Source organism: Myodes glareolus, chromosome 4 (assembly GCF_982192425.1).
Source record: "Myodes glareolus chromosome 4, mMyoGla1.1, whole genome shotgun sequence".
In the NCBI taxonomy this organism is placed as follows: Eukaryota; Metazoa; Chordata; class Mammalia; order Rodentia; family Cricetidae; genus Myodes; species Myodes glareolus.
The window spans coordinates 79668194-79692926 of record NC_142029.1 but is presented as its reverse complement, the minus strand read 5'-3'; the positions used below and the strand labels follow the sequence as shown (position 1 = coordinate 79692926).

Below are 24733 nucleotides of genomic sequence, written 5' to 3'. Positions count from 1 at the left end.
ATCCACCTGCCTCTACCTCCCATGTACTGGGATGAAAGGCGTGCACCACCACCACCTGGTCAAGATATAGTTTTAAACAGAAGAAAAAAAGGAAGCATTTTTAGGGTACAGAACGCTTCCCTACAGAAATAATTTTTGTTTTTGTTTTTTATTCTATTATTATGATGATGATTATTTTTGTTTTTTTGTTTTTTGAAACAGGGTTTCTCTGTAGCTTTGGAGCCTGTCCTGGAACTTTTTCTGTAGACCAGGCTGGCCTTGAACTCACAGAGTGAGCCTGTCTCTGCCTCCCAAGTGCTGGGATTGAAGGCGTGCACCACCACTGCCTGGCTCAGAAAAAAATATGTAAACGTCAGCTCAAGAATGTGTTCAGTGACTAGTCATGTCTAGTTCCTATTTCACTAGTGGCCAATGGAGTTGGAAAGAGAAGCCCGGCTTTCACAACCACACTCTTGGAGGAAGAACACGTGTTGGATTACTTTTCAATGCAAGCTTTTTCTCTTGTTGCTTCAATACAAAGCAAGTTGGTTCCGTATAACCAGATATGAGCATTTTATAGAGTAAGTAACCTATAATGGAAGAATTGTGACTTCAGATTTTGCATACATCCTTCAGAGGGCAGCTGAATGTCAGAAATCTGGATCCTGAGATATGAAGACACTGGGTCCTAATAAAAGATCGGATTTTGCTAGTGTAATTAATAATGGTGAGGCCGTGACAATTGGCAGTACAGAAGGTGCACTTAAGGTATTTTCCTAGTAGAGACCCAAGGGTCATTTCAAAAACATCCACCAGATGTCGCTGTCTTGGTCTGATTTTCAACCAAGGGCTATTTATTTGGCTGACAACTTGACTTGAGATTTAAAAAAAAAGATGTGTAGCGTACATTTGCATATCTGCTTTGGCATGGTTTATATTAAGCACTGCTGTCTGGTGGTTACTTTGGCAACCTTCCACCGTAGTCTCTCACTACGGTGTCTTGTTCCTTTCGCCCATTTCTGGCTATCACATACACCCTATGCACTCTGTTCCCTCATTTATACTCATCTGATGCTGAGGTCTCGGTTTTTCTATTCTTTCCTCCAGCCTTGTTTCTAGTCTTGGTATATGATGTGTATATATAAGTGGATCTTCTTCAGCTTTTTGTTAAAAGAGCAGGGCCTGGCCCTTAAAAATATAATGGGACCCAACATAGATTTTAATGAGAGAATACATGTGTAAAGGAAAAAAAAGTAAAAAAAGGATACTACAAGTTATTTTTGGCTTGCGAATGCCATAAGAGACAAGGAAAGATCCACAGCCTTACATTAACTGTAAGGATTAAGTGACAGAGTTCTGAAGTATTAAACCTTTGAATTTATTTATCTGTTTCCTGTTTGTTTTTCCAGTGCTTGGGATTGAATTTAGGTTCTCACATACACCAAGCAAACACTTTACCACTCAGCTGCATCTGCAGGCCTTGTAAAATGTTGCCAAACTAACCTTGAACTCTCTCTGGAGCCCACCTAGACCTTGAATGTGTAAACCTCCTGCCTCAGTTTCCCGGGGGTACTAGGATTATAGGTCAGTGTTATTAGACTTGGATTAGACCTTTAGATTTTGTTTTATTTTATTATTTTATTTTATTTTGAGGCATGGTGTTATAGCTGAGGTTGGCCTTGAACTCACGATAGCCAAAGATCACCTTGAACTCTGGATCCTCCTGCAGCCACTGGAATTACAGGCATATGCCATCACGTTTGGTTTGATCTTTGAATCTTTTTTAGGTTTATTTTATGTCTATTACCATTTTGTCATCTGCACACACACACACACACACACACACACACCCCACAAGCGTGTTCCGTGTCCATGGACATCAGAAAGGATGTCAGATCCCCAGAGCTGGCATTATGGAGGGTTTGTAAGTCACCATGTGGGTTCTGGGAATCAAATCCAGGTCTTTTGCAAGATTAATAAGTGCTTTAAACCACTGAGACATCCACTCAGTCCCAGCGATCTTTTCATTCTTAAAGGAAAAGGGTTAATGAATTCAGACAGTTTTGTACTTAGCATCTATAACGTGCCAGGTAATAAATGTTCTTAGTTCAGGGATAACCCAATAACAAAACATACGAAATTCCACCACGAGCTTACCTTATGAACAGGGAAATGCTGAGGATAAATGAACAAGAAGTGAGATGTGGTGTTACGTGCCTATAGCTGCAGCACGTGAGAGGCTTAGGCAGGAGGATAGCCAGTTTGGGGTTATCCTTCAAGGTGAAGGAAAAAAGGGGGTCATGGGGTGGGGAGATAACTCAGAAAAGTGTCTCCTCTGCCAGCACAAGGGTCCAAATCTGAACCCAAAAACCTTGTGAAGAAGTCAGTGTAGTAGTGTCCACTCAGAATCCCAGCTCTGAGGAGGCAGAGACAGGTGGACTCCTGGAGCTGGCTGGTCAGCCAGCCTAGCATAATTGGTGAGCCCCAAGTTCCAGTGAAAGACCTTCTTCTAAAAACAAGGTGGGCCAGATGGTGGTGGCGCAGGCCTTTAATCCCAGCACTTGAGAGACAGAGGCAGGTGGGTCTCTGTAAGTTGGAGGAAGCCTAGTCTACAAGTTCCAGTACAGTCAAGAACAGCTAAGGCTACACAGAGAAACCCTGTCTCAAAAAACCAAAACCAAACCAAAACAAAACAAAACAACCCAAGGTGAATGCTGACCTCTGTCCTCTAATTGCATGAATATACATGTAAACGAGTACCTACGTACATACATATGTACCCACCAACTCCCCACACAGGAAAGATCAAATAAACACAGATTATCCAAGGTGATGATGAAGGCTATTAGGAAAAATAAAAATAAACCAGGCAGAGACACATAGGAGTGTGGGTATGAGGGAGTATTGTCATTTAAAATAGGGCAGTAGGAGAAGGACCAAGGTCTTCATGAACATTTGAGCAGGAATGAGCCATGGGTCTCCGGAGGTGAGTAAAACAGATTAAAATCAAGAGTGGTTAGAAGACAGCGCAGAGTGCAGTGGTAGAGCGCTCAGTTAGCGTGCAGAGAGCCCCTGCTAATTCTCCACACTTAAAAGAATAAAAGGAAGGAGAAAAAAAAACAGAAAGAAAAGTGTGGTCAGGGAAGTTTTTTGGAGAAAGCAAAGCCTGAAGGAGGCATGCGGGCGATGTGGACGGCGGGGGAGTGGGGTGTGGGACGCTTAAGCAGGGAGAGTCAGTGTGAAAGCGCAGAAGTAAAAAAGGAGCCTGAGAAATCTCGGAATCTTCTAGCCCGAATAGAGGTGATCCCAGGGGAGGCCTTCAGAGCCGGGCACAAAGAGTTTCTATCTGCTGTGCTACGAAAGGGAGTGTAAAAACAACGGGCACCGGGGGAGCAAGATCCTGAATCTATTGTCCGAGAATGATTATGACGAATATAGACGGGCAAATGGAAGACTCTAGAGACAAAAGAACAGTTTAGGCATGTGGTATACAGTGAGAGAGTGCTTACCCAGCATGCAACAAGGCCCTGGGTTCAACCCCCAGCACTGTAATGCAAGCGTACATACTATGTGCATGCATACATACATGCGTACATACACACCCAGTTAGGAAGCCAGGACATGTCGGTCATCTTGCCTGTCGGGCACAAGCCTTTCTGTGTGTGTCTGTGCCGCTGTCTCTGAATGCAAATGCAGAAGTTGTAAGCATGTGGCTCTTAAAGAACTTAACTGATAAGAGAGAACAGAAGGAAGATTAAGAACTTATTTGAGGGCTGGAGAGATGGCTCAGAGGTTAAGAACACTGACTGTTCTTTCAGAGGTCCTGAGTTCAATTCCCAGCAACCACTTTGTGGCTCAACAACCATCTATAAGGAGATTTGGTGCCTTCTTCTGGCCTGTAAACATACACGCAGACAGACACTGAGTACATAATAAATAAATCTTTAAAAAAGAAAATAAATTATTTCAGAGAGTCACTGATTATTTCATTGATAGTTTTAATTACTGGTTTATTTAAATTGCTTTTCTGCATCTTTTTATCATGAATGACAGTCTGTAGTGGATGTGTTAAATTTTTCATAGGTGTGAACCTCACACATTTTGGGTTTACACAGAGAGGAGTCACAGGCAGTGTTTTCACCAAATGACAGCTTTGTGTAAGGCTTAGAGCCTTAATTATGCAAACATGTTATTCTATTTATTAATAGATGGTCTGAATGCATTTGCTCATGTTTCTTCCACTGGTTCATTCATCCGTCTAAGAACATTAGGTTAGTAGTGCCTTCCTGTGGCAAGTGTCATATGAAAGTTCTGAGCTGCGGCCCCGTGCAGAGTGCTTGCCTGGCATGTGTAGCCGTAGGCTCGGTGCCTAGTGCTCATAGTTTATGAAGCTTCGGGACCCAGACTTTGGCTTCCCCACTCAACAGTTAGGTCAGGAGCAAAATATGTAACCTCCAATCTCTCTTCATATGTAAATGGCAAACTGTTCATTGTAATTGTGACCCTCAAATGTACACATGTTGATGCTTCATATAGGACTCGGAACATAGTAAAATTACATCAGTTTTGCTGTTCCAGTAGATATTTGAGTGACTTTTGGTTTGTAGAGGAAGTACCTGCCAAGATACTATGCTAAGATAGTGCAGGACTGAGGAGGACAAACAGAAGCAGAGTCAAGAAGAAGCAGGAACCTGTGGAGAGCAGTTTGCTGCAGTCCTTGCTTTCCCCCAGGCCTGCAGCAATGGGAGGGGTTGCAGCTCCCAGTGCTTTGCCATTTTTCCATATATGTAATATAGGCATTACATTGTATTGATTATTGCCCCAGTCATTCCTCCTAACCTACTTCCATCTAACCCACTTAGTGTCCCAACTCTTCTATTGATATCACAACCGCACAGGGCAGGAAAGCTGGAATAGATTATATTCATGTTCCCTAGAGCTAAGCACAGTTCTTTCCCAGACAGGATAAGCATATCTTCTGAGCAATTTTAAACTGTATGGCCCAACGGGAATTTTGTGCTTTTACTAATCATGAGAGACATGCTGTATTTGATCTAATCTTGTTTGAGGAGAGACATCTCGGTACTCTGCAGAACAGTGAACAAAATATTTTGAAATTATGTCATCTGTATTTAAATGAATTAAAATTAACTAGCATCAAAATTCTAGCTGCCTAATTGCCTTAGCTATATTTCAAGCATCCAATAGCCACACATGACTAGTAGCTGCTGTTTTGGACAACATATAGAATATAGAATATTTCTATCTTAGAAAGTTCTAATAGACACTACTTCTCTAGGTTTGGGGGAATTGTACAGATTTTTGCCATATGCTTTAAAATAAATCACTCTGATTTTATCTTAATTTCTCCAGCATGCCATCAAGGGCCGTTGCACAAGGCAGAGGCCCAGACCTCAGAGGCCTTTGTTTAGATCTCAGTCCCTTTGTTGATTTATTGAGAGGCTGTCTCCTGGTGTGGGTTCTTTCTTATATGAAATAAATAGTTGGGCCAAACTAAATCATTACTTTTGGAGGTTTAAAATCTAGTATGGGGGACTGGAGAGATGGCTCAGTGGTTGAGAGTGCTCACTGCTCTTCCAGAGGACCTGAGTTTGGTTCTCCAGCACCCACATTGGGTTGCTCACAACGTCCGTCCTCTAACTATAGCTACAGGATATTCAACACCCTCTTCTGGTGTCTGACCTCCTTGGAGACCTTCACACACATGGCACAATCTCACACAGACACTCAGATACACATTAAAAAAATAAGTCTGTTATAGCTAGGTGTGATAGCACCGGCCTGTAATCCCAGCATATAGGAGGCAGAAACAGTAGAATTAGGAGTTCAAGGTCATCTTTGACTAATTAGGAAGTTGGAGACCAGTCAGGGTTACCTGAGGCCCTGCCTCAAAAGAGTAAAATGATAAATAAGTTGCTTAATAAGTCTTTCCTCCAAAGCATTGAGCTCCCAAGTATCGCTCTCATCAAAGACTGATCTCTTGGCATGATGCCTACTGACTCATCAACTGACCGCTTTGGTTTGGCGTCATTAGGTATGTAGATGTCTGCATGCAGTTCTATGCAATGGGAAGCTTTGTGCTTCTGTTTATAAAGGTCTCCACTGCCTTAAGCATGAGTCTCCCGGCAGCATTCTGCCAGGAACTGAAGGAGTGGTGAGGAGTCTTGGCAATGACACTCCACAGCTAAGTGTGAAGGACAGAGAGGTCTGCTGACATAGGACAGGCCGCTCAGGGTCAGTCTGACTGGGTATTACAGCTTCCCCCAGCTTCAGCCAGGGTGGAACCCGCAGGATTTAACCAGCAGAGCAACTGGCTCGACGCAGGTTGACACTCGGGCTTCCTGCTCCTTGTGGTCAGAGGCTTGCAATTTCTCCAGGAGACGTTGGTTTTTAGCAGCTTTAGCTATCCAGCCAGTCTGCCCCCAAGTAAGGCTTTCCTTTTCTCAAGACTCAATAGCTGGCTCATTAGTGATTTTTTTTTCCCCCTGAGGCCCTAATGGGGTTTGAGGGGAGCATCCGGGAAGGCTAGAACATGATTTGTAATTCCTTGATTATTGAGTTGTGTGTCCCTGACGAGCTGTGTCCTTGGACAAGGCTCTGACTTTTCTGGGTCTTAAAACTCTGTAAGTTCTCCCTGTAACTATGTGAATGGCAAGAAAAAAAAAAGTTCTCCCTGTCTGTCTAGGATCACAAGATGGAATGTAATGTGGACATTCTTTTGACTTTCTTTCTTTTTTTTTCAAAGTTTACTCCAAGAACACACAAATGACCAGTGTTCTTAAAAACACTTGCTATGTAGACCAGGCTGGCCTTGGGCTCATTGATCTACCTGCCTCTGCCTCTAGAGTGCCAGGTCTGGCTTGTATGTGTGTGTGTGCATGTATGTGTGTGTATAACACAAATATATAGTGTATATATATAATTGTTTTATATTGAAAGGACTTCACATAGCTTAGGCTGACCAGAAACCAACTATGTAACCAAGGATAGCTCCTGATTCTCCTGCTTCCAGCTTCCAGTAAAGGATCACAGGTGTACACTGCCATGCTGGCTCTTAGCAGTTATTTTATTTTTAAAATAACGTGAGAGAGCATGATGTGTGTATACGGGCGCCTGTACCAGAGAGGAGTGAGTTCTTCCTTTCCACCTTTAACACGGTGCCTGGATTGAACTCAGGTGTCAAGCTTCTGTCAGAGTCTTTATTCCCCGAGCCACCTTGCCCACCTCCAACCATAGCAGTTATTTTATATTTTTGGTTGTGAGCCTAGTCTTTAACGGCTGAGCCATCTCTCCAACCCCACAGCAGCTATTTTGAAGAGAGCTCATGCGGTAAAGCCTTGGTCATCAGTGGATTATCTTTGATGTTCCTGCTGTGATGTTCTGATTTGTTTAACACTGTTTATTTGCTTATATCTTAATACTTAAAGCCACACACCCCCACTCCTCTTTTTTTGTTTTGTTTCTTGTCCTCCTACTTCCTCTTCGTTTGGCTGCCTCACCAGTCCTCTGTGGAAAAAGGTCGCTGTCAGTCTGAAGAACTGGGTGGGGGAATCCTGTGACTCACTCCTTTTCACACCCACCTTGTGGTGAGGTGCTTGCAGCCTTAAGTGAGCAGAGTAAATACGTGTGTGTGTGTGTGTGCGTGTGTGAGGTCGCGTGCGAGCGCGTGTGCGTGCGCACGCGCGGGGACGCCCGCCTCCAAACCTGCAGTGTAGTGATTGTAAGCTCACGCTGGCAAGCCCACTTGTGTCAGCGCGTGTGAGTCTGTGTGCACGCGTGTGTGAGTGCTCGCTGCGCGCGCGCGCCAGTCCGGAGAAGCGTGTGCGCGCGCCCTCGGCTTCCTCGTACTCTCGGGCGGCCCGGAGCTGGCCGCTAGCGCCTCTTACCTCTCCGTGCCTGCCGTGCGCGCCCGGCTGTTTCTATAGGAACCAGCAGGGCGCCCGGCCCCTCCGGCTGCGGCCCGCGCGCGAGCATGCCCAGTGCAAGTCGCTAGTTTGGCTCGGGTCTCGGTTTCCAGTAAGTGGCATGCGGGACTCAGGAGAGATCCCAGAGAGCTAGCTGAGCTGATCGCCTTTGTGTGCAGAGGGAGGAGGCGGCGGCGCGACCCCACCCGGGGAGCCCCACGGCAGGAACAATGCTAGCCTGCCTGACCCGCGGGAACTTACTGGATGTCCTGCAGGAGGGCTTCAATGAGGTAACTGCCCCGCTCCTCCCACCCTCAGCTCCCCCCGTCTCCCCGTGCCTCCCGCCTAATCTCCGGAAGGGGATCCTGGGGGGCGGGCATCCTCGGGGAAGCCCAGAGCACATCACACACGTCAGGGTTGGAGAGCCTGGTGGCAGAGTCAAGGTGGTGGGTGCGGTGCAGAGAGATGCTCGAACCTGAGGACATCAGAAGGGCGGTGGGCCTCTCTCTAAGCTGGATGGTGGCCTTCCTGAGTGCGGTGATCTTTTAGGACCACAGACTCAGAAGGCATCTCCTTGCAGGAAAGGTGGACCTCACGACTCCCAGGGATTCTCCAGGGACATCCTTAAGGGAAGTCCTGAACGGGAGACAGCGGAGCTCTTTCTATTTCAGGAGCTAAGTGGATGAGTCACGGGAGGGGTGTGGTGGTGTGGCATTGGTAGAAAGTTTGAGTGGGCAGGAGACTGCGGGTGGTCCACACGAGGGGTCCATTCCACGTGGGAATTCCTTGAGTCCTGCACGTTGTGCCCTCCACCCGTGAGGACAAGGTTGGCTGAGAGGAGCAACCTGGGTCACAGGCCCAGTTTCAGGAGCCAGTATGTGCTCCCTCCTGTGAGAACTGCTGAGGAGCCTTAATCTGACAGGAAAGGTGGGCTAGGCTTGTTTTCTCCTCACAAGTTTCTCTCAGAATTCTTTTACCTCTTCCATTTGCTTCTGTTGTGATCCAGGCAATTCTTGTTGGAGACCCCTGCCTTTTGCCCCTGCTCCTCACTAATCCTTTTGGTTGCCTTACTCCAGCAGCCACGAAGGCATAGGCTATTGGCCATGGCTTTCTGCCCACTCTTCCCTCTGGCCACCTCTCCCTTTATGAATTTCTCGGGGAGGGGAGCGTGGATGCCCTGCCACTGCCCTACTCCTCCACCCTTTAAGACAGCCCTTGTGTTTTTAAAATCAGGTTTTAGTCAGATAAAATATAAAATCATGCTTTTCCCAGGCACCAGTGACTACACCTAGGCCTTGCATATGACTAGGGGCTCTACCACTGAACTACACCCCAACTCAATTTTCTTCTTAAATATTAACATTACAGGCAAGACGGAAGAGCCTTTTGTGCCATCCCCTGCTTTCACCCCCTACCCAACATTTCCCCTAGAGGCAACCAACCATTCTCATGAATTTCCATGTAGGATTTTTTTTTTCCTACAGCTGCACGACAGGCTCCCTCCTTGATCCCTGTTTCTAATTAAGAAGCCCTGTGTTTCGACCTGCGTTAGAGCATTCCCCAGTTCTGGCCCCTGTGCCCCAGCCTTGTTCCTCACACACAGAGAGAAAAAAAAATCCAACGGAAACGTTCTGCCAGTATGACCAACTGTGCTGGAATTTTCCTTTGGCCGAGGGGTGTCACAAACCTTCATTGACGGCAGAGTGTGTATCCTGCCTGCAGGACTGGCCTCCTCATCTTCCCATCACTCCCGACTGAACACAGTAAGGGACTGGTTAACAAAGAGCCTCAGACCCTGAGGTGAAACACAGAGAGCCAGGAATCACACCTCGTTAAGGGCCTCCTGTGTTCTCCTTCTCTCTTCTCACTCTCTGCCCCTGGGCCTTCTCTGGTCCTTAACTGTGCCAATCCAGCCCGTTCACCAATTGTGGCAAAAGCCCCCGGCTCCTCTCATGGACTCTCTCTTTTTCTGTTTTAACCCAGCTCTCTGGTGTCAGGACCCACCTTCTGAGTAGAAGGCAACTGGCACAGAGCCAAGTCTTAGCCTCTGCTTTCTGCTGGGTTTTTTCATTTCTAAATCTTTATCTGAAGACCCATGTGAAACTGAAGCAGCCTGGCTATTATTCCCATGCCTCTGTACATAAATATTGCCTAATATCCAGTTCTTCCAAAACAAGGGGAAAGTGAGGTGAAATATATATTTTTTCCTGTAGTGGTAATGGAATATTCCTAAAAACAGCAGGCAGACAACTTTGTGATTAACTCTTCTGTTAAGAACAATTCAGTAATGTGTCTTTGCGCCCTGTGATGTCGGAATTGTCTACCCATCCCACAAACTGCTCTCTCTGCAGGCTCGTGTGCTCCTTAGTAGTAGAATCCTTAGTAGATTTGAAAACCAAAATAGCACTTTGATTTTATACCTCTAAGTAATATAAATATTAATGCTAAATTTAGTTAACATAATCTTTCACATACATAACAACATTTTCTTCATTCCTCCCCATATACTATCACATAATATGCTACAGAATAACAGAATTAATGAAGTAATTGGTATGATTGGTGGGAGCCCTGTTTGATCTAGTCCAGGCTCAAGGTTGCTTAATAGACCTAGTAATATTCAATCTCTTTTGTTAGAGTCGTATGATAAGACTATAACTGGGGACTTAAAAGATAGTGTCAGAATACACTTGATTCCTCTGAGAAATTATTTCTACTGAGGCTAAGAATACCACACATTCAGCCACCTCTTGGGAATAATCTAAGTATATCTGAAGCTATCCTTCATCACCCAGATGGTTTATTATAGGTCTGTGTGGTTAGGGCTGCAACCTCATTCTTCCTGGCAGAGAAAACTCCCACAGGAGACAGGGAGATGGCCTTAATTGGTTAATTATAAAGAAACCCAGCAGCAAAGAGAAACCCTGCCCTTTGAATCAAGGCTTCCCTCTAGTTATTGCTGGTCTCTCCTCAGTCCGTATGCCACTAAATAGAACTGTGTGTGACAGGATCTTCTTTCTTCACACTGCCCACCTAGAGGCCTGGCCTCAGCATGCCTGGCAAAGACGTCACAGAACTGATTCATGCCAGCGATGCTTGTATTGATACATACATCTTGTATTGATGTGGTTAATTTTTACTGTGAGTTATCCACAGATTTTAGCTACTGTCATTGGTAACCCACCTTGGCTAGCATGGGTTTTCTGTAATTCTTTACTTCCTTATTTTGCATTTGTTTCAAAGCTATTTGTGTGGTGGGTGTGTGTGGCACATATGTGCACAACCCTGATATTGATGCCAAGTGTCTTCCCCAGTTACTCTCCCCTTGCTTTTTGAGACAGGGCCTCTCACCCAGCCTGGAGCTCACTGATTGCACTAGCCAGCCTGGCCAGCGAGCTCTGGGGATCCACCTGTCTCTGCCTCCCCAGTGCTGCTGGGCCTGACTTTTTATGTAGGTGCTGGGTATCGGGTCTTCATGCTTACATAGCAAGTGCTTCTCTTGCTGACCCATCTCTAAGGCCTGTTGTTTTTGATACAGGGTCTCATTGACCCAGGCTGGCCCTGAACATTGTATGTAAAGGATGATGTTGAATTCCTGATCATCCTGTCTCCATTTCTCAGTGCTGGAGTTGCAGGAATGTCCCTCAACACCTAGTTCAAGCTGCTTAGTATTGGTTGTTATACTAACGTTGTCTTTGGCAATATGAATTCTGCCAGTGTTTCTCTAGGGGGACAAACTTTAAAAGGTTTTTTATTTGGGGATTTTAATAGACCTACATTTATAATATGGTTTGACCAATAACCATTCGTTTATTTGTTCATTGAATGATGGGTATATATATATATATATATATATATATATATATATATATATATACATACATATGTGTGTGTATGTATATGTATACAGCTTTTGAGAAGTGTATAGGGAGAGACAAAACCTATGGGAAACCCCAATAGAATGCTAAATGTCATAAATATCACAAAAGAGTAATGTTTATGGGAGATTGAAGAAACACTTTCTAATAAAAGCATGAAAAGAAGCAAATACTTATCCACCTTCGTGTTCACTGAGGTCAGGTCCCCACCACCACCACCACCACCGCTTAGCTGGCATACGTGTGCAGGCAATCACTCACCAAGTGCTCAGTGAATGACTGTGTTTACCAGGCACTGTGCCAGGCTCTGGAAATAGAAACCAAATAACAGAATCTGTTTCCTAATGGAGTTCACAGGCCAATGAAGATAAAGAAAGCATCATACTTGGGAACTTTGTGGTAGTGCAGACATGTTGCTTGTGGAAAAGAGTGAACTTATGCCTAGTTTTGCTGGGAATGGTTAAGAGGCTGAAACTGAAGCCAGTTGTCTGGCTGTGTGAACTGGCAGATTTTTCCCTGCCTGTTTTTCTCTGATTAGAAAAGAGACATATTAAAAAGTCACGTTAAGGTCTCACATGCTTGTCTGAGGGAAGTAGCGCATTGCTGGGGTCCCAGCCGCTCAGCAGGTGGAGGCAGGAGGGTGGCTTAGACCCCGTGTTGGCATATTTAGATCATCATGGGCAGCACAATGAGTCCCTATCTGGAAAAAAGGCGGAGTCACGAGGGTGGTAAGATGACTCGGTGAGTAGAGGCATTTGCCACCAAGCCTGGTGAACTGAGTTCGGAATCTAGAACCCACGCGGAGGAAGGATAGAATTCAGTCCTTCAAGCCGTTCTCTGATCTCCACACACACACCGTGACAGGTGCCCATACACTCCCATCCCCCCAGTAAATAAATGAATAAATAAATAGATAAATAAATGTTTTGTTTTTTAAAGGGAAGGGTGGGGGCAGGGAATTTATCTGCTTGGTAGTCCCTGAGAACAGAGGGTGAGCCTTTGTCTGGCCTCATCCTGTCATGGGAATACTGAGTAAGGGGAAGAACTGACAGGCAGGAAAGCATCCCCTTTAGTGCCTCCTGCTTTCCATGCAGTAGAGTTGCAGCATTGGGCCTAAAAGAGGCTCTCAGGCGTCTCACAATGAATTCCCCAGCACTCCGCTGTAGAAATTAAAGGCCCGTTAAGTTTTTAAGGTAACGAAGCACTCTTCCTCTCAGCCTGATTTTTTTCTCTCTAGGCTGACTTCCTCACTCCCCACACAGCCTCACTGGCTTTGTTCCCACCGGTGCCGCTGCCAGCTCCACAGATGCTCCCTGGCTGAAAGCTACTGGGCAGCCGTGTGTTCCCCATGCTGAGTGATGGGCAGACCAGGCGTGCGCAGCAGCGACAGGGCACAGTTTGCCAGGTGCCACTCCCCCCCCCCCCCAGGTGGTTTAGAGAGTTTGAACATGAATAACACTTCATCTGCCTTGATGGGCTTTGTCCTGGCTGTAGGAACCAAAGGCTCAAACCCATGCTTTTCGGAATGAATTTCCATATTAGTTCCTAAGCTAATCCCCATTGAAGTGGTCTTACACGTAGCCTTCACTGGCCACATTTAGTAAGGGGGTGAATCTGGTATCAGAAGCTCTGACGGTGGGCCAGATATTCTGTTTCTAAACTAAGAGACACCCTAGACTATAGATAGATTGATTAGATTATAGATTGACTAAAGATTCATTCTCATGCATTTATTGAACACTAACGTAACATGTATTCATGAAGGAACAGAGACTGTTTAGAGTGCTTATAATTATTGGAAATTTTATAAGATTATGGTAAGTTTATGAAATGGTATCATTCTGAAAAACCTTAGCTCTTCTCCTTTTTCTATATGATCTTTTGCTGAACATTGATATAAACATCCTTGTCCATTTATATTCTTGAGTAAGAAGAAATTTTAATGATATTTTTATGTTAACCCAACCGACCACCAAGTACAAGAAGTAAAGTACACTGCATCAGTAAAGGGCCAAAAGAATTAATAGAAAAGAGCCGGGCGGTGGTGGCACATGCTTTTAATCCCAGCACTTGGGAGGCAGAGAGAGGCAGGCCAGTCTTTGAGTTTGAGGCTAGCCTGGTCTACAGACTGAGTTCCAGGACTGCCAGAGCTATATAGAGAAACCCTGTCTTGGAAAAACAATACAAAACAAAAAAGAATTAATAGAAAAGAAATACAACATTGTGGGTTTTTTTTTTTTTTCTGCTGGCAGAATATAACCCCATCATAACTAAACTGGACTTTTCTGTCTGAGGAGCTCCTTAAGCCTGTCTTTCACCTGCTGCTGCTGGAGAGTCTGAGTTCTAAACAGGTATCCGCTGGTCTCACTGTTAAGCTGATTTCCTTTCTGGCAGTTCTGTCTCCTTCTGCACTTTCTCGAGTACTTGCTGCTCTCCTGGTTGGCCAGCAGGGAGCCACAGAGCCAAAGCCTTTGGATATTTCTCATCTAGCAACAGTGGGTCCCATGGAGTTCCCTGGTGAAAATTACAACCTGCTTTTGCAGCTTTACCCAAACAAAGCCTCTGCAGAAACAGTCTTTGATCTCCATTGCTGAGGGCGGGAAGCAGAGGCTAAGGTTATGAAGTTGTTGGGAGGAAAGGGCAGGTCCTAAAGACAAACAGAAGGAAAGTTGTGCAGCAGCAGGAAGGCTTTCAAGGCCAAGAGTCCCTTCCCAGATGAAGAATGTGATTAGAACTGTCTACACTGAGAGTCTGAACCCAGATCTAAGGTACACAGAGTGATTTGGAGGAAGCCAATGAAAGCGGTCACCTATGAGCCTTGTCAGACTCAAAGCCTGCTTAGATAGCTAGACCTCTGCTGCTTCTATTTCTCCTTCCTCGGAGGCCTGACTCAGAGCTATCATAAAATCTCTGCCTTTCTAGAATTATCCATTACACTGACATCTTTTAAAAACCATTTATTTTTTACATTTATGAATGTTTTGCCTATATGTGTAACACACACACACACACACACACACACACACACACACACACACATATATATGCTGGTGCACTCCTAAGTACCTGGTGCCTGTGGGGACCAGAAGTGAGCGCCAGATCCCTGAAACTGGAGTTACAGTGGGTTGTGAGCTGACACTTAGGTTCTGGAAACCAAATCAGGGTCCTCTGTAAGAGCAGCAAGTGCCCTTAAGCTGTGAGCCCTATTTCTAGCCCAGGACACTGGCATCTTTATAGCTTCCCCAGAACAACTTAAAGGTGAAAGTCTAGACAAAGTCGACAGGTTCTGTGCCATCATGGACACAGTATATACCAATTGTCTGCCTTGCCCCTTTTTCTTTGTGAAAATCCTGCTGCAAGTGCCAAAACCCAACTTGAACAAGAAGAAATCGGAAGTGGGATTTAGTGACTCATGGACTCTTAAGAAAATCTGAAAAATTAAACCACCGAAAAGTCTGAGCCACAGCAGCGTTTCAGATTTAGTGAAAAGCAAGAGCCCCAGCTCTGGCAGCAAGGCTCCCCAGCTCTCTGCCCCTTCCCAGGGATGTCTTCATTCCTTCTTTTACAGACAGCTTTTCATGAGTAAATGGGCAGCCTGGTTTATCACAACATCTAAGTGTTTGTGTGGGTGCAGGTGCATGTGTGCATACATGCGCACATGTGTGAGCAGGTCACTCCTCAGGTGCCTTCTGCCTTTGTTTAAAATAGGTTCCCTTATTGGCCTGGGACTTTGCCAAGGAGCCTAGAGTGGGTGGCCAGGGAGCTTCTAGGGGTCCGCCTGTCTCCATCTCATCTTAACACCTCTGGGATCACAAACACAAATCAGGGTCCTCTGTAAGAGCAGCAAGTGCCCCTAAGCTGCCCTTAAACACATGCCCCAGCTCCCGGAGGTCTGACACCCTCTTCTGGACTCTGGGGCACTTGCTCTGTGTCTGTCTGTCTGTCTGTCCATCTGTCTCTGTGTTTCTCTCTTTCTGTATCTCTGTCTGTCCATCTCTCTCTTGTGCACACACACATACACACACACACACAACTGAAATGAATCTTTTATTTTTAGTTCTTTTAGTAGCCAGGTGCATGGGGGAGCAGGGAAATTGGAAGGGAGGTTTAGCAGGGAAGAAAAGAACATGAGTGATTTAGGCTCCAAGACCCTCCTAACCCCAGTCCTAAGCAGAGAAGACCTATTTTAAGAAAAATTCTGGGGCTGGAGAGATGACTCAGTAGTTAGGAGCATTGGCTGTTCTTCTAGAGAACCCAGGTTTGATTCCCAGCACCCACATCGTGACTCACAACCATCTGTAATTCCAGTTCCAGGGGATCCAGTGGCTGCTTCTGGCCTCTACAGGCGCCGTACACACTTGTGATGGGCAGATACACCTGAAGGCAAAACACCCATACACATAAAAAACTAAGCTTAGCTCACTAAAACTCTGGGCCTATGAGATGGCCTACCACCAAGTCTGATGACCAAGTTTGATCCCTAGGAGCCTCATGCTAGAAGAAGAAAACCTACTCCCCCGGGTTGTCCTCTGACCTCCACATGCATGTTATAATATGTTCACATACCCTAACCTCCCTATACACACACTCAGGCACACACAAATAAATAGATGAAGGTAATACAATATTTTTAAGACATTTGGCTTTGGTGAACTGAGGCTATAGCTCAAGTAGAGTGCTTGTTGAGTATGTTGTGACCTAAGGTTTAATACGTAGCAATGCAGAACAAATATCTAGCTTTATATAAGTTACAGTTAAAAGAGTACTGTAATACGAAAAAAGGTGGGAGGTGAAATTAAAACAACTGGTGGAACTTAGGAGAGTGCAGCCTCTTGCTTTAAAAAGATACAGTGTTTCATCTGCTGTGGAGGAAGATGCCCTGATCCGTTATTGCTAAAGCCAAGCAGCTGAGCCAGGCAGGGCAGGGCCCATACCACAGCCTCTTCTAAGGTAAGCATCTGACATCCGAGGGGAAGTGGATGGTGCTCCTCACAAGAATGACTTTGTCCTTTAAATCAGGCTTTTCAGAGCCAGCAGCAGGCATTCAGGGCAAAGGAGCAGGGTCCTTTCTGCCCTCTAAGTGAGAAGTGCAGATATCTCCAGGCCTCAGGGACACTAGACCCCCAGTTAAGAAGTTGGAACCTCCACCCCCCACCCAAGTTAGATGGAAAAATGTGGAACTGAGTCCTGGAGAAGAGCAATCTAACCCTTCACCTCGGGTAAGCGTTTCCCCATGCAGCAGTGAAGCTCTGAACACTCTTGCTAGATTCCATTTGACTGACTTCCGCCTGTGTGAGTGGTGATAGATGCCCCAAATGCCATCTAGTCATTTAAAAAAAAATAGTCAATTTAACTTAAGACTTACTTATCAGTTTTTTTTTAAAAAAAAAAAACTATATGAATCTGGGCATAACACAAAGTAGCCGCAGCATCTTAATGTCTCCTAAGTTCATGGGAGGACTTCTGGCTTCGTCATAATGACGACTTATTTCCCGCATGCCCCTTGTGCTGCAATTAACACCTCTGGGCCACTTGACCAAGGTCCCATCTGGAACTTTTCCCCCATGTCGCTCACATCTTTAAAAACATCTTTTTAGAGAAGGAGAGTCATTCTGTCACCCAGGATGTCCTCAAGTTCACTGTGTAGCCCAGGGTAGTCTTAAACTCACAGCAATCCTCCTGCCTCAGCCTCCTGAGTGCTGTGTTCCAGGTGTGTATTCCCACATCTGACCTGATGTCTTGAATCCTGGCACTGCTCAAAACCCAGTTCTCACTGTTAATTTCCTTAAACTTAGTATTCCTTTCCCTGGTGTTTTCCATCTTCTCGTCTTACCCACTGGTTTCACCTTTTCTCCGTGGTCCTGATCTGTGACCAGTGACTTCCATCCTCCCTCCCTTCGCCCTGGTGATCCTGAGTCTCTGGCCACCTCCAGCTGTCCTCGTATGGTCCAGGCCTGCTGAGCTGTGCTAGAGTCGATGGCTTCACCTCGCCAGGTGACTCATCCTAGTGTCCTGCTCTCCAGCCTGGCCAGGTGCCTAGTGCTGCAGAGTGTCTTCCGTGTCTTCTGTGTCTTCCGTACTCCCACAGGGTCGGCTCCCAGTCTCCTCCCTTCATTTCCTCTCTCAGCCAATCCTCTTTCCAGGAATGACCTACTTGGGGTAAATGGGACTGGGACCAACCTGTCAACTTTCTGCTTGCCACCCCCACTCTTCTCCCACGACTCCTCACTCTGGATGGGAGGAAGTAGCTTTTCCTTCCCCTCCCAGCCTTGCTGCATCAAGTGTCCCCTTCTTTTGGCCATTTTCCCTTTCACTGACCCCTTCCCCCGACCAGCAAATAGTCTCATCCTGAAAGCCACTCCTTCCCTGTCCTGTTTTCCTCTCTAGCTAGGACCCTCGCTCGCTTCCCTCTTGTTTTTATTTTCCTGCTTCCTGGGGTCCTCTCAGTTTACTACCTCCTGACTGCAGCCTTGCCGCTCTACAGGATCTGTTCCCCCCAAAGGTCACCAGACTCATCTGTTGTTGTTATTATTATTATTATTACATCAGACGGCCCTCCAGTTCCTCAGGCTGCTGCTGTCCTAGAGCCTCTCTTTGAATTCCTTGCCACAAATTGCTCTGCCCTGATTCTTCCGAAGTCTCCTGACATTTTTTTTGTGTTGCTCAGCTCACCATTTCCCCTTTTACAGATGTGTGTGTGTGTGTGTGTGTGTGTGTGTGTGTATGTGTGTATGCATGTGTGTTTGTCACTACATATGTATGGAAGCTAGAGGCTGATGTCAAGGGTCTTCCTTGATCACACACCACCTTGTATACTGAGGTAGACCTTGAACTTACCCTTCCTGGCTAGTCTGTCCAGTTTACTCTTTGGAATCCTCGTTTCCACCTTCTCGCTGATCACCATGCTCTTCTAGCTTTTGTGTGGTTTCAGGGTTCTGAACTCCTTTCTTTACGCTTGTGTGTTAAGCTGAGACATTTCTCTAGCCTGACCCTTGCCCCGCCCCTTAAAAAGTCATTATGATGATGATGTGGCGTGCATGACGTGCGTGCCACACACATGTGGTGGTCAGCGGACAACTTTGTGAAGTCCATTCTTTCTTTTCACCTTTATGTGGTATCTGGGGACTTAGCTCAGTTCAGCAAGGGCCTTTACCTGCTGAGCTAAGTTCATCTCACTGGCCCAGCACTTGTTGATAAGTCTCTGGTTTCTTTGTTATAGGAGAAATAATATATTCTTTGGAGTAAGATGGAATGGTTTGATTACTTATTAGCAGTGTGACTTGGGCATGTTTCCCCATATAAAAATGGCATAAATTGCAATGATTTTAACGGCTGGGTCTTACCTTAGTTCGCTCTCTATTGCCGTAATAAAACACCGTTACTAAACGTGGTGTTGAGGAGGAAAGGGTTTGTTTGGCTTATACTTCCACATCAAAGCAATCATCATGGGAAGTAGGGGCAGGAACTGAAGCAGAGATCATGGAAGAACACCACTTACTAGCGTGCTCCTCATGGCTTGCTCAGCCTGCTTCCTTATACCACCCAGGACCCCGTTCCTGGGGTAGTTCCACCCCCAGCGGCCTGGGCCCTCTCACACCAGTCAATAATCGAGAAAGCACTGTGCAGATTTGCCTATGGGCAGTTTGCTGGAGATATTTTCTCAATCTCAATCGAGGGTTTCCTTTCAGATGTCAAGGTGACAAAAGACTAGCCAGCCAGGTCTGATGGCTGAAGGTGGTAATGCATGCATTCTCTCTCTCTCTTTCTCTCTCTGTCAGTGGCTGACTAGAATAGGCACTGAGTGCATTTGAGTTCTCTTCTTTCCCTCACATGCCCTCCTCAAACTTTTCATACCAAGTAACTTCTTATAGTTTGCCTGGCTTTCTGAATTGCTTTGGAAGACAGGATGTGGAATAAGCGCCGAATGCGAATCGTTGTTCTGCTGGTGACCAGCCCCGTGACCGTAGCTATGCTGCTACTCATGACCTCGGCTTTCACACCTATCAAACATGAAGAATCCCTCATGATTCTCAGAGGGATCAGGGTGTGCGAGCGAGGTGGTCAGTACGTGAAAATATTGGTCAAGTAATTGGCACAGAACCTGGCCTGTAGGAAGTGCTCAGTGGAAGACAGTCATTTGCACAGTTCTTGCTTGACGTGCAAACATACACACAATCACACACACACTTTATTTTATATACACTGGTGTTTGTGCCTTCGTGCATGTCTGTGTGAAGGTGTCAGATTCCCTGGAACTGGAGTCACAGATAGTTGTGAGCTGCCATGTGGGTGCTGGGAATTGAACCTAGGTCCTCTGGAAGAGCAGCCACTGCTCTCCACTCTGAGCCATCCCTCCAGCCCCACAGAGCTACTTCTCAATGTGTGTCTTCAGCCCAACCCCCATTCCATGTGCTCTGAACCTGTATTTTGTCAGCTGCCTGGGAAACATCCCCACCCTGGTGTTCTACAAATAGTTCAGACTGTGCCCAAAACTGAACTGTTTGCTTTGCTCAGTTCTCTGGGTCACCTTTATCCCTTATAGCACTGCCAGCCAGCTAGTCCTCAGCACTGCTTTCTGGGTCCTTTCCCTCAGTGCCACATCCTGTCACACCATTGATTTGTTTCTGGAGTATCATCTTCTACTTGGTAATGCTTTCACCTAGGGTCTCGTCCTCGTCACTTGGTCTCCTCATTGCCTTCTCTGACAATGGATGTTCCTTATTACAATTGATAATTGCAAAGATTGGTGACCCATTAATTAACATAATAAAGAAGAAAGGGGGAGAAAACAGAAATATGTAAAATTAGAAATGGACACGGAAAAATAGCCATTGAATTAGGATAAAAATCACAAAAGAGTTTATAGATCTCTGTATAGATATGTGGCCATTTTTAAGAAATCAGACAGAAACAGAAGTTTCCATGGAGAAATAAATACACAAGACTAGTTAAGAAAACAGCCAGATCATTTTCAAGGAAAGAGAATTGGCCCCAGAAGATATTAACATATATCTCATGGGGATGGGAACATATCTCACCTGTAGAGTACTTGCCTGGCATATATGAGGCCCAGGGTTTGACCCTCACCACCTTCGTGAGGATCATGGTCTAACCTGGTCATGGTCACCCTTGGCTACTTAGTGAATTGGAGGTCAGATTGGGACACACAAGCCTGCCGTCCCTCCACAAGCACCTGGGAGGCTGTCACAGAAGGATCACGAGTTTGAGGCCGCTCTGGGCCACATAGTGAGTCTTTGTCTTAGTAAATAGACTCTGAGTAGCACATTTTGGTGCTGGTGCATGTGTAGACATAGACGAGTGAGGCAGAATAGAAAGCTCAGAAATAGGCCCAGGAATTTATGGAAATTTAGAATGTGATAAAGTAGTGTCTCAAATCATTGGAATAGAGGGCTATGTTTGTGTAAATGGGTGCTGGAACAAGTGGCTAACCGTTTGGGAAAGGATAAATTAGAGCTGAATTTCATATCGTACAAGAACTCCAACTGGATAAAAGATCTAAAAGTGAAAATGAAAGCATACAAGGATTTTTTTCTTTTACCTCTTAATTTGACTTTCTAACTATGTTTCAAAATTTAGGGGCTTAACAAAAATTAAAAACAAAAAGTCATAACACTCCACCGTAAATGAACTGGACAGAATGTGTGACATAACCCGAACAGGGATCTGACGTTCCTAATATGTGGTGAATGTCTGGGGGATTCAGATTCGTTCCTCTCTGTTCCTGGCCTCTCAGGGTGTGAGGGGTCCAGCCACACTGCCCCAGCTCCAGGGGTTCTGCCACACTTTCTCTGTTGGAGATCTTTGATGTGTCCATAGGTAGAATGCTTGCCTGGCATGCGTGAAGCTCTGGGTTTGGTCTTCAGCACCACATACAACCAGGCATTGTAGCCTGCCTAGAATCCCAGCATTTGGGAGGTAGAGACAGATGTTCAGTTTTCCTTGACTGCATAATGAGTTCAAGATTAGCCTTGGACCCTTCATGAGAGCCTACCTCAGAGAGAGAGAGAGAGAGAGAGAGAGAGAGAGAGAGAGAGAGAGAGAGAGAGAGAGAGAAGAAGAAGAAGAAGAAGAAGAAGAGGAGGAGGAGGAGGAGGAGGAGGAGGAGGAGGAGGAGGAGGAGGAGGAGAAGGAAGAGGAGGAGGAGGAGAAGAGAAGAGAAGAGAAGAGAAGAGAAGAAAGAAAAAATTAAAAGCCTCCAGAAAGGCATGATATCCTTCCAAAATCTATAACCTGAATTACATCATCAGAAAACCAGGGGCTAGACCAGTGGGATGTGCTTGCCACCAAGCCTGACAACTTTTTTGATCCCAGGACTCATGCAACACCCTTTTAAAAAATAAATTCAAAGGAAGTCTGTAGATTATGTAAATGGTAGTTTCCTGTTTTTATTGCTGTGCTGTGGTTCTCTCGTGGTGATCTGGGTAATGACTGTAGACGAACTCTTTGTATAGTTACCTTTTTAAACAAAACAAAACCAGGATGTCATATAGTCAAGGCTAGCCTCAAACTTGCTGTGTAGCTTCTGATCCTCCCTGCCTGAAGGGGGTTATAGACACGTCATCACCATGCCCACTTTATGTAGTGCTGGTGATTGAACCCAGACCCTTCTGCATGGCAAGCTGTCTACCTATGGAACCATATCCCCAACCCACATTTACTTTTTCATGAGCCAGAAATTATTTCACGGTGAAAAGTTATTAAGTTAAAAAAATTCTTAGGGGTTTTGAATGACCCTGTCCATGTGAGCTAACAAGGGGAACAAAAGGGAAAACAGACGCGAGGATCTTCACTAACCCCACATCAGACAGAGGTCTGATCTCCAAAATATACAGAGAACTCAAGAAATCGGACACCAAAAGAACACATAATCCAATATAAAAAAAATGGAATACAGACCTAAACAGAGAACTCTCAACAGAGAAATCTAAAGTGGCTGAAAGACATTCAAGGAAATGTTCAACATCCTTAGTCATCAGAGAAATGCAAATCAAAACAATTCTGAGATTCTATCTTACACCTGTAAGAATGGCCAAGATCAAAAACACTGATGACAACTTATGCTAGAGAGGTTGTGGGGAAAAGGGAACACTCCTGCATTGCTGGTGGGAATGCAAGCTGGTACAACCCCTTTGGATGTCAGTGTGGCAATTTCTCAGAAAAGTAGGAAACAACCTTCCTCAAGACCCAGTAATGCCACTTTTGGGTATATATCCAAAGGATGCTCAATCGTGCCAGAAGGACATGTGCTCAACTATGTTCATAGCAGCTTTGTTTGTCATAGCCAGAACCTGGAAACAACCTAAATGCCCCTCAATTGAAGAATGGATTAGAAAAATGTGGTACATTTACACAGTGGTGTAGTACACAGCAGAAAAAAATAACGACAGCTTGAATTTTGCAGGAAAATGGATGGAGCTAGAAAACATCATTTGAGTGAGGTAACCCAGACACAAAAAGATAATTACCACATGTACCCACTCATAGGTGGTTTTTAAACATAAAGCAAGGAACCCAGCCTACAAACCACAATCCCAGTGAACTTAGACAGCAATGCGGACACCAAGAGAGACTTACATAGATCTAATCTACATGGGAAGTAGGAAGTAGAAAAAGACAAGACTTCCTGAGTAAATTGGGAGCGTGGGGACCTTGGGGGAGGAATGAAGGGGGGGAGGGGAGACACAGGGAGGGGACCAGAGAAAAATGTAGAGCTCAATAAATATATTTTAAAAAAGACAGAAGTGAGGAAAAAAAGAAAGCAGAGAAATAAGTGAGAGAGCTTCTCACACCCTTTACCTCCAGCGCACTGCAGTAGGCGGGGAGGGACAGGATTTCCGAGAGCCTTAGGCAAGGAGGGTGATCGTTCCCGTGGGCCGAGGATGCACTCTGGCTCTTCTTTGTCTTGCCATACATCTAGAGAGAGAACCTTGGCTGAGTTGGTATTTTTCACACTCAGATGGGCATACAGACATCAGGGGATCCCGCTAAAACACAAGTTCTGATTTGGCAAAGCTGGGAGATGCTAAGAATAGTCTGCTTTCCCAGCAGATTCCCAAGTGATGCTGATATGGCTGGTCTGAACCACACTGAGCAGTCAAGAGCCACTTAGTGTAGATGAGGGGTACACAAGGGACCCACGCATCGCCTGTGGAGGGGTGCTTTAGACTAAAGAGCATCCTTTGAGGTTTACCGAATCCCTTACAGCTCAGAGATGCATTAATTTAGGTGTGGAAAGAACTTTTGCCTTGGGTATTAAATTTAAATCCCATAATTCATGGTTCACCATCTGGGTGGCCTTGAACAGCTTATTTCACCTTATTTTGAGTCTCAATTTTTTGTCTTCCTCATAGTTAGAATATCCAAATCAATCAGATTAACAAGAGAAAAAATGTATTTAGCAAGAGAACTAGTATAGCTTTGGACAGAATAGATGATCTGAAACTTGATGGCTGTCACTGTTGCTGCTGTGAACCCCCACTTGCTGGAGGACCCGGCAGGGATTAATGTGCGTGAGAAGTAGTTAGGAGCCCCTCTGTTGTCTTGCCATGCATCAAATAGGGAGGACCACTGGTCAGTTATGTATCCTAGACAATCTGCTTCTTTGCAGCCAAGGCAAGGCTTTGGTTACTTAAGAAGATATTATCTTGACCTACTGAAAAATCATGGCCCTGCACAATGAACTTCTTCAGTAGCTTAGGTGCAGGTCTGATAAAATGTGGCAAATGATTCTCTCCTGGAAGCAAATATATGTTGAGCAAATATATATTATCCTAAGAAGCACATAGTTCTGAACTGTACCGAATCTCTGCAGAGATCTTATTCCCACCTTAGGTCTATGGAGTTCACTGACCTCTTTGCCGCCTTTGTTCCTTAACCTCTTAAACTTCATGCTGGGCTAATGCCTAATGCTGTCTCAGCACTGTTCATCCC

At 45.3% G+C, this 24733-nt stretch overlaps 1 protein-coding gene across 4 annotated transcripts in view; it reads left to right on the top strand.

The window, feature by feature from the left end:
• The window catches only part of Dixdc1 (DIX domain containing 1), an 86570-nt gene that overhangs the window by 3491 nt on the left and 58346 nt on the right, over window positions 1–24733 (top strand). The window contains exon 1 of one of the 4 annotated variants that reach the window (XM_048417271.3): window positions 7910–8194. The exons of 2 other annotated variants lie outside the window; for them this stretch is intronic. In XM_048417271.3, coding sequence (XP_048273228.2) covers window positions 8135–8194 — 60 coding nt within the window. In that variant the 5' untranslated portion in view covers window positions 7910–8134. Of the gene's footprint in view, window positions 1–7909; window positions 8195–24733 lie in introns of those variants that run through there. One more of the 4 variants, XM_085688732.2, reaches the window with a different exon arrangement.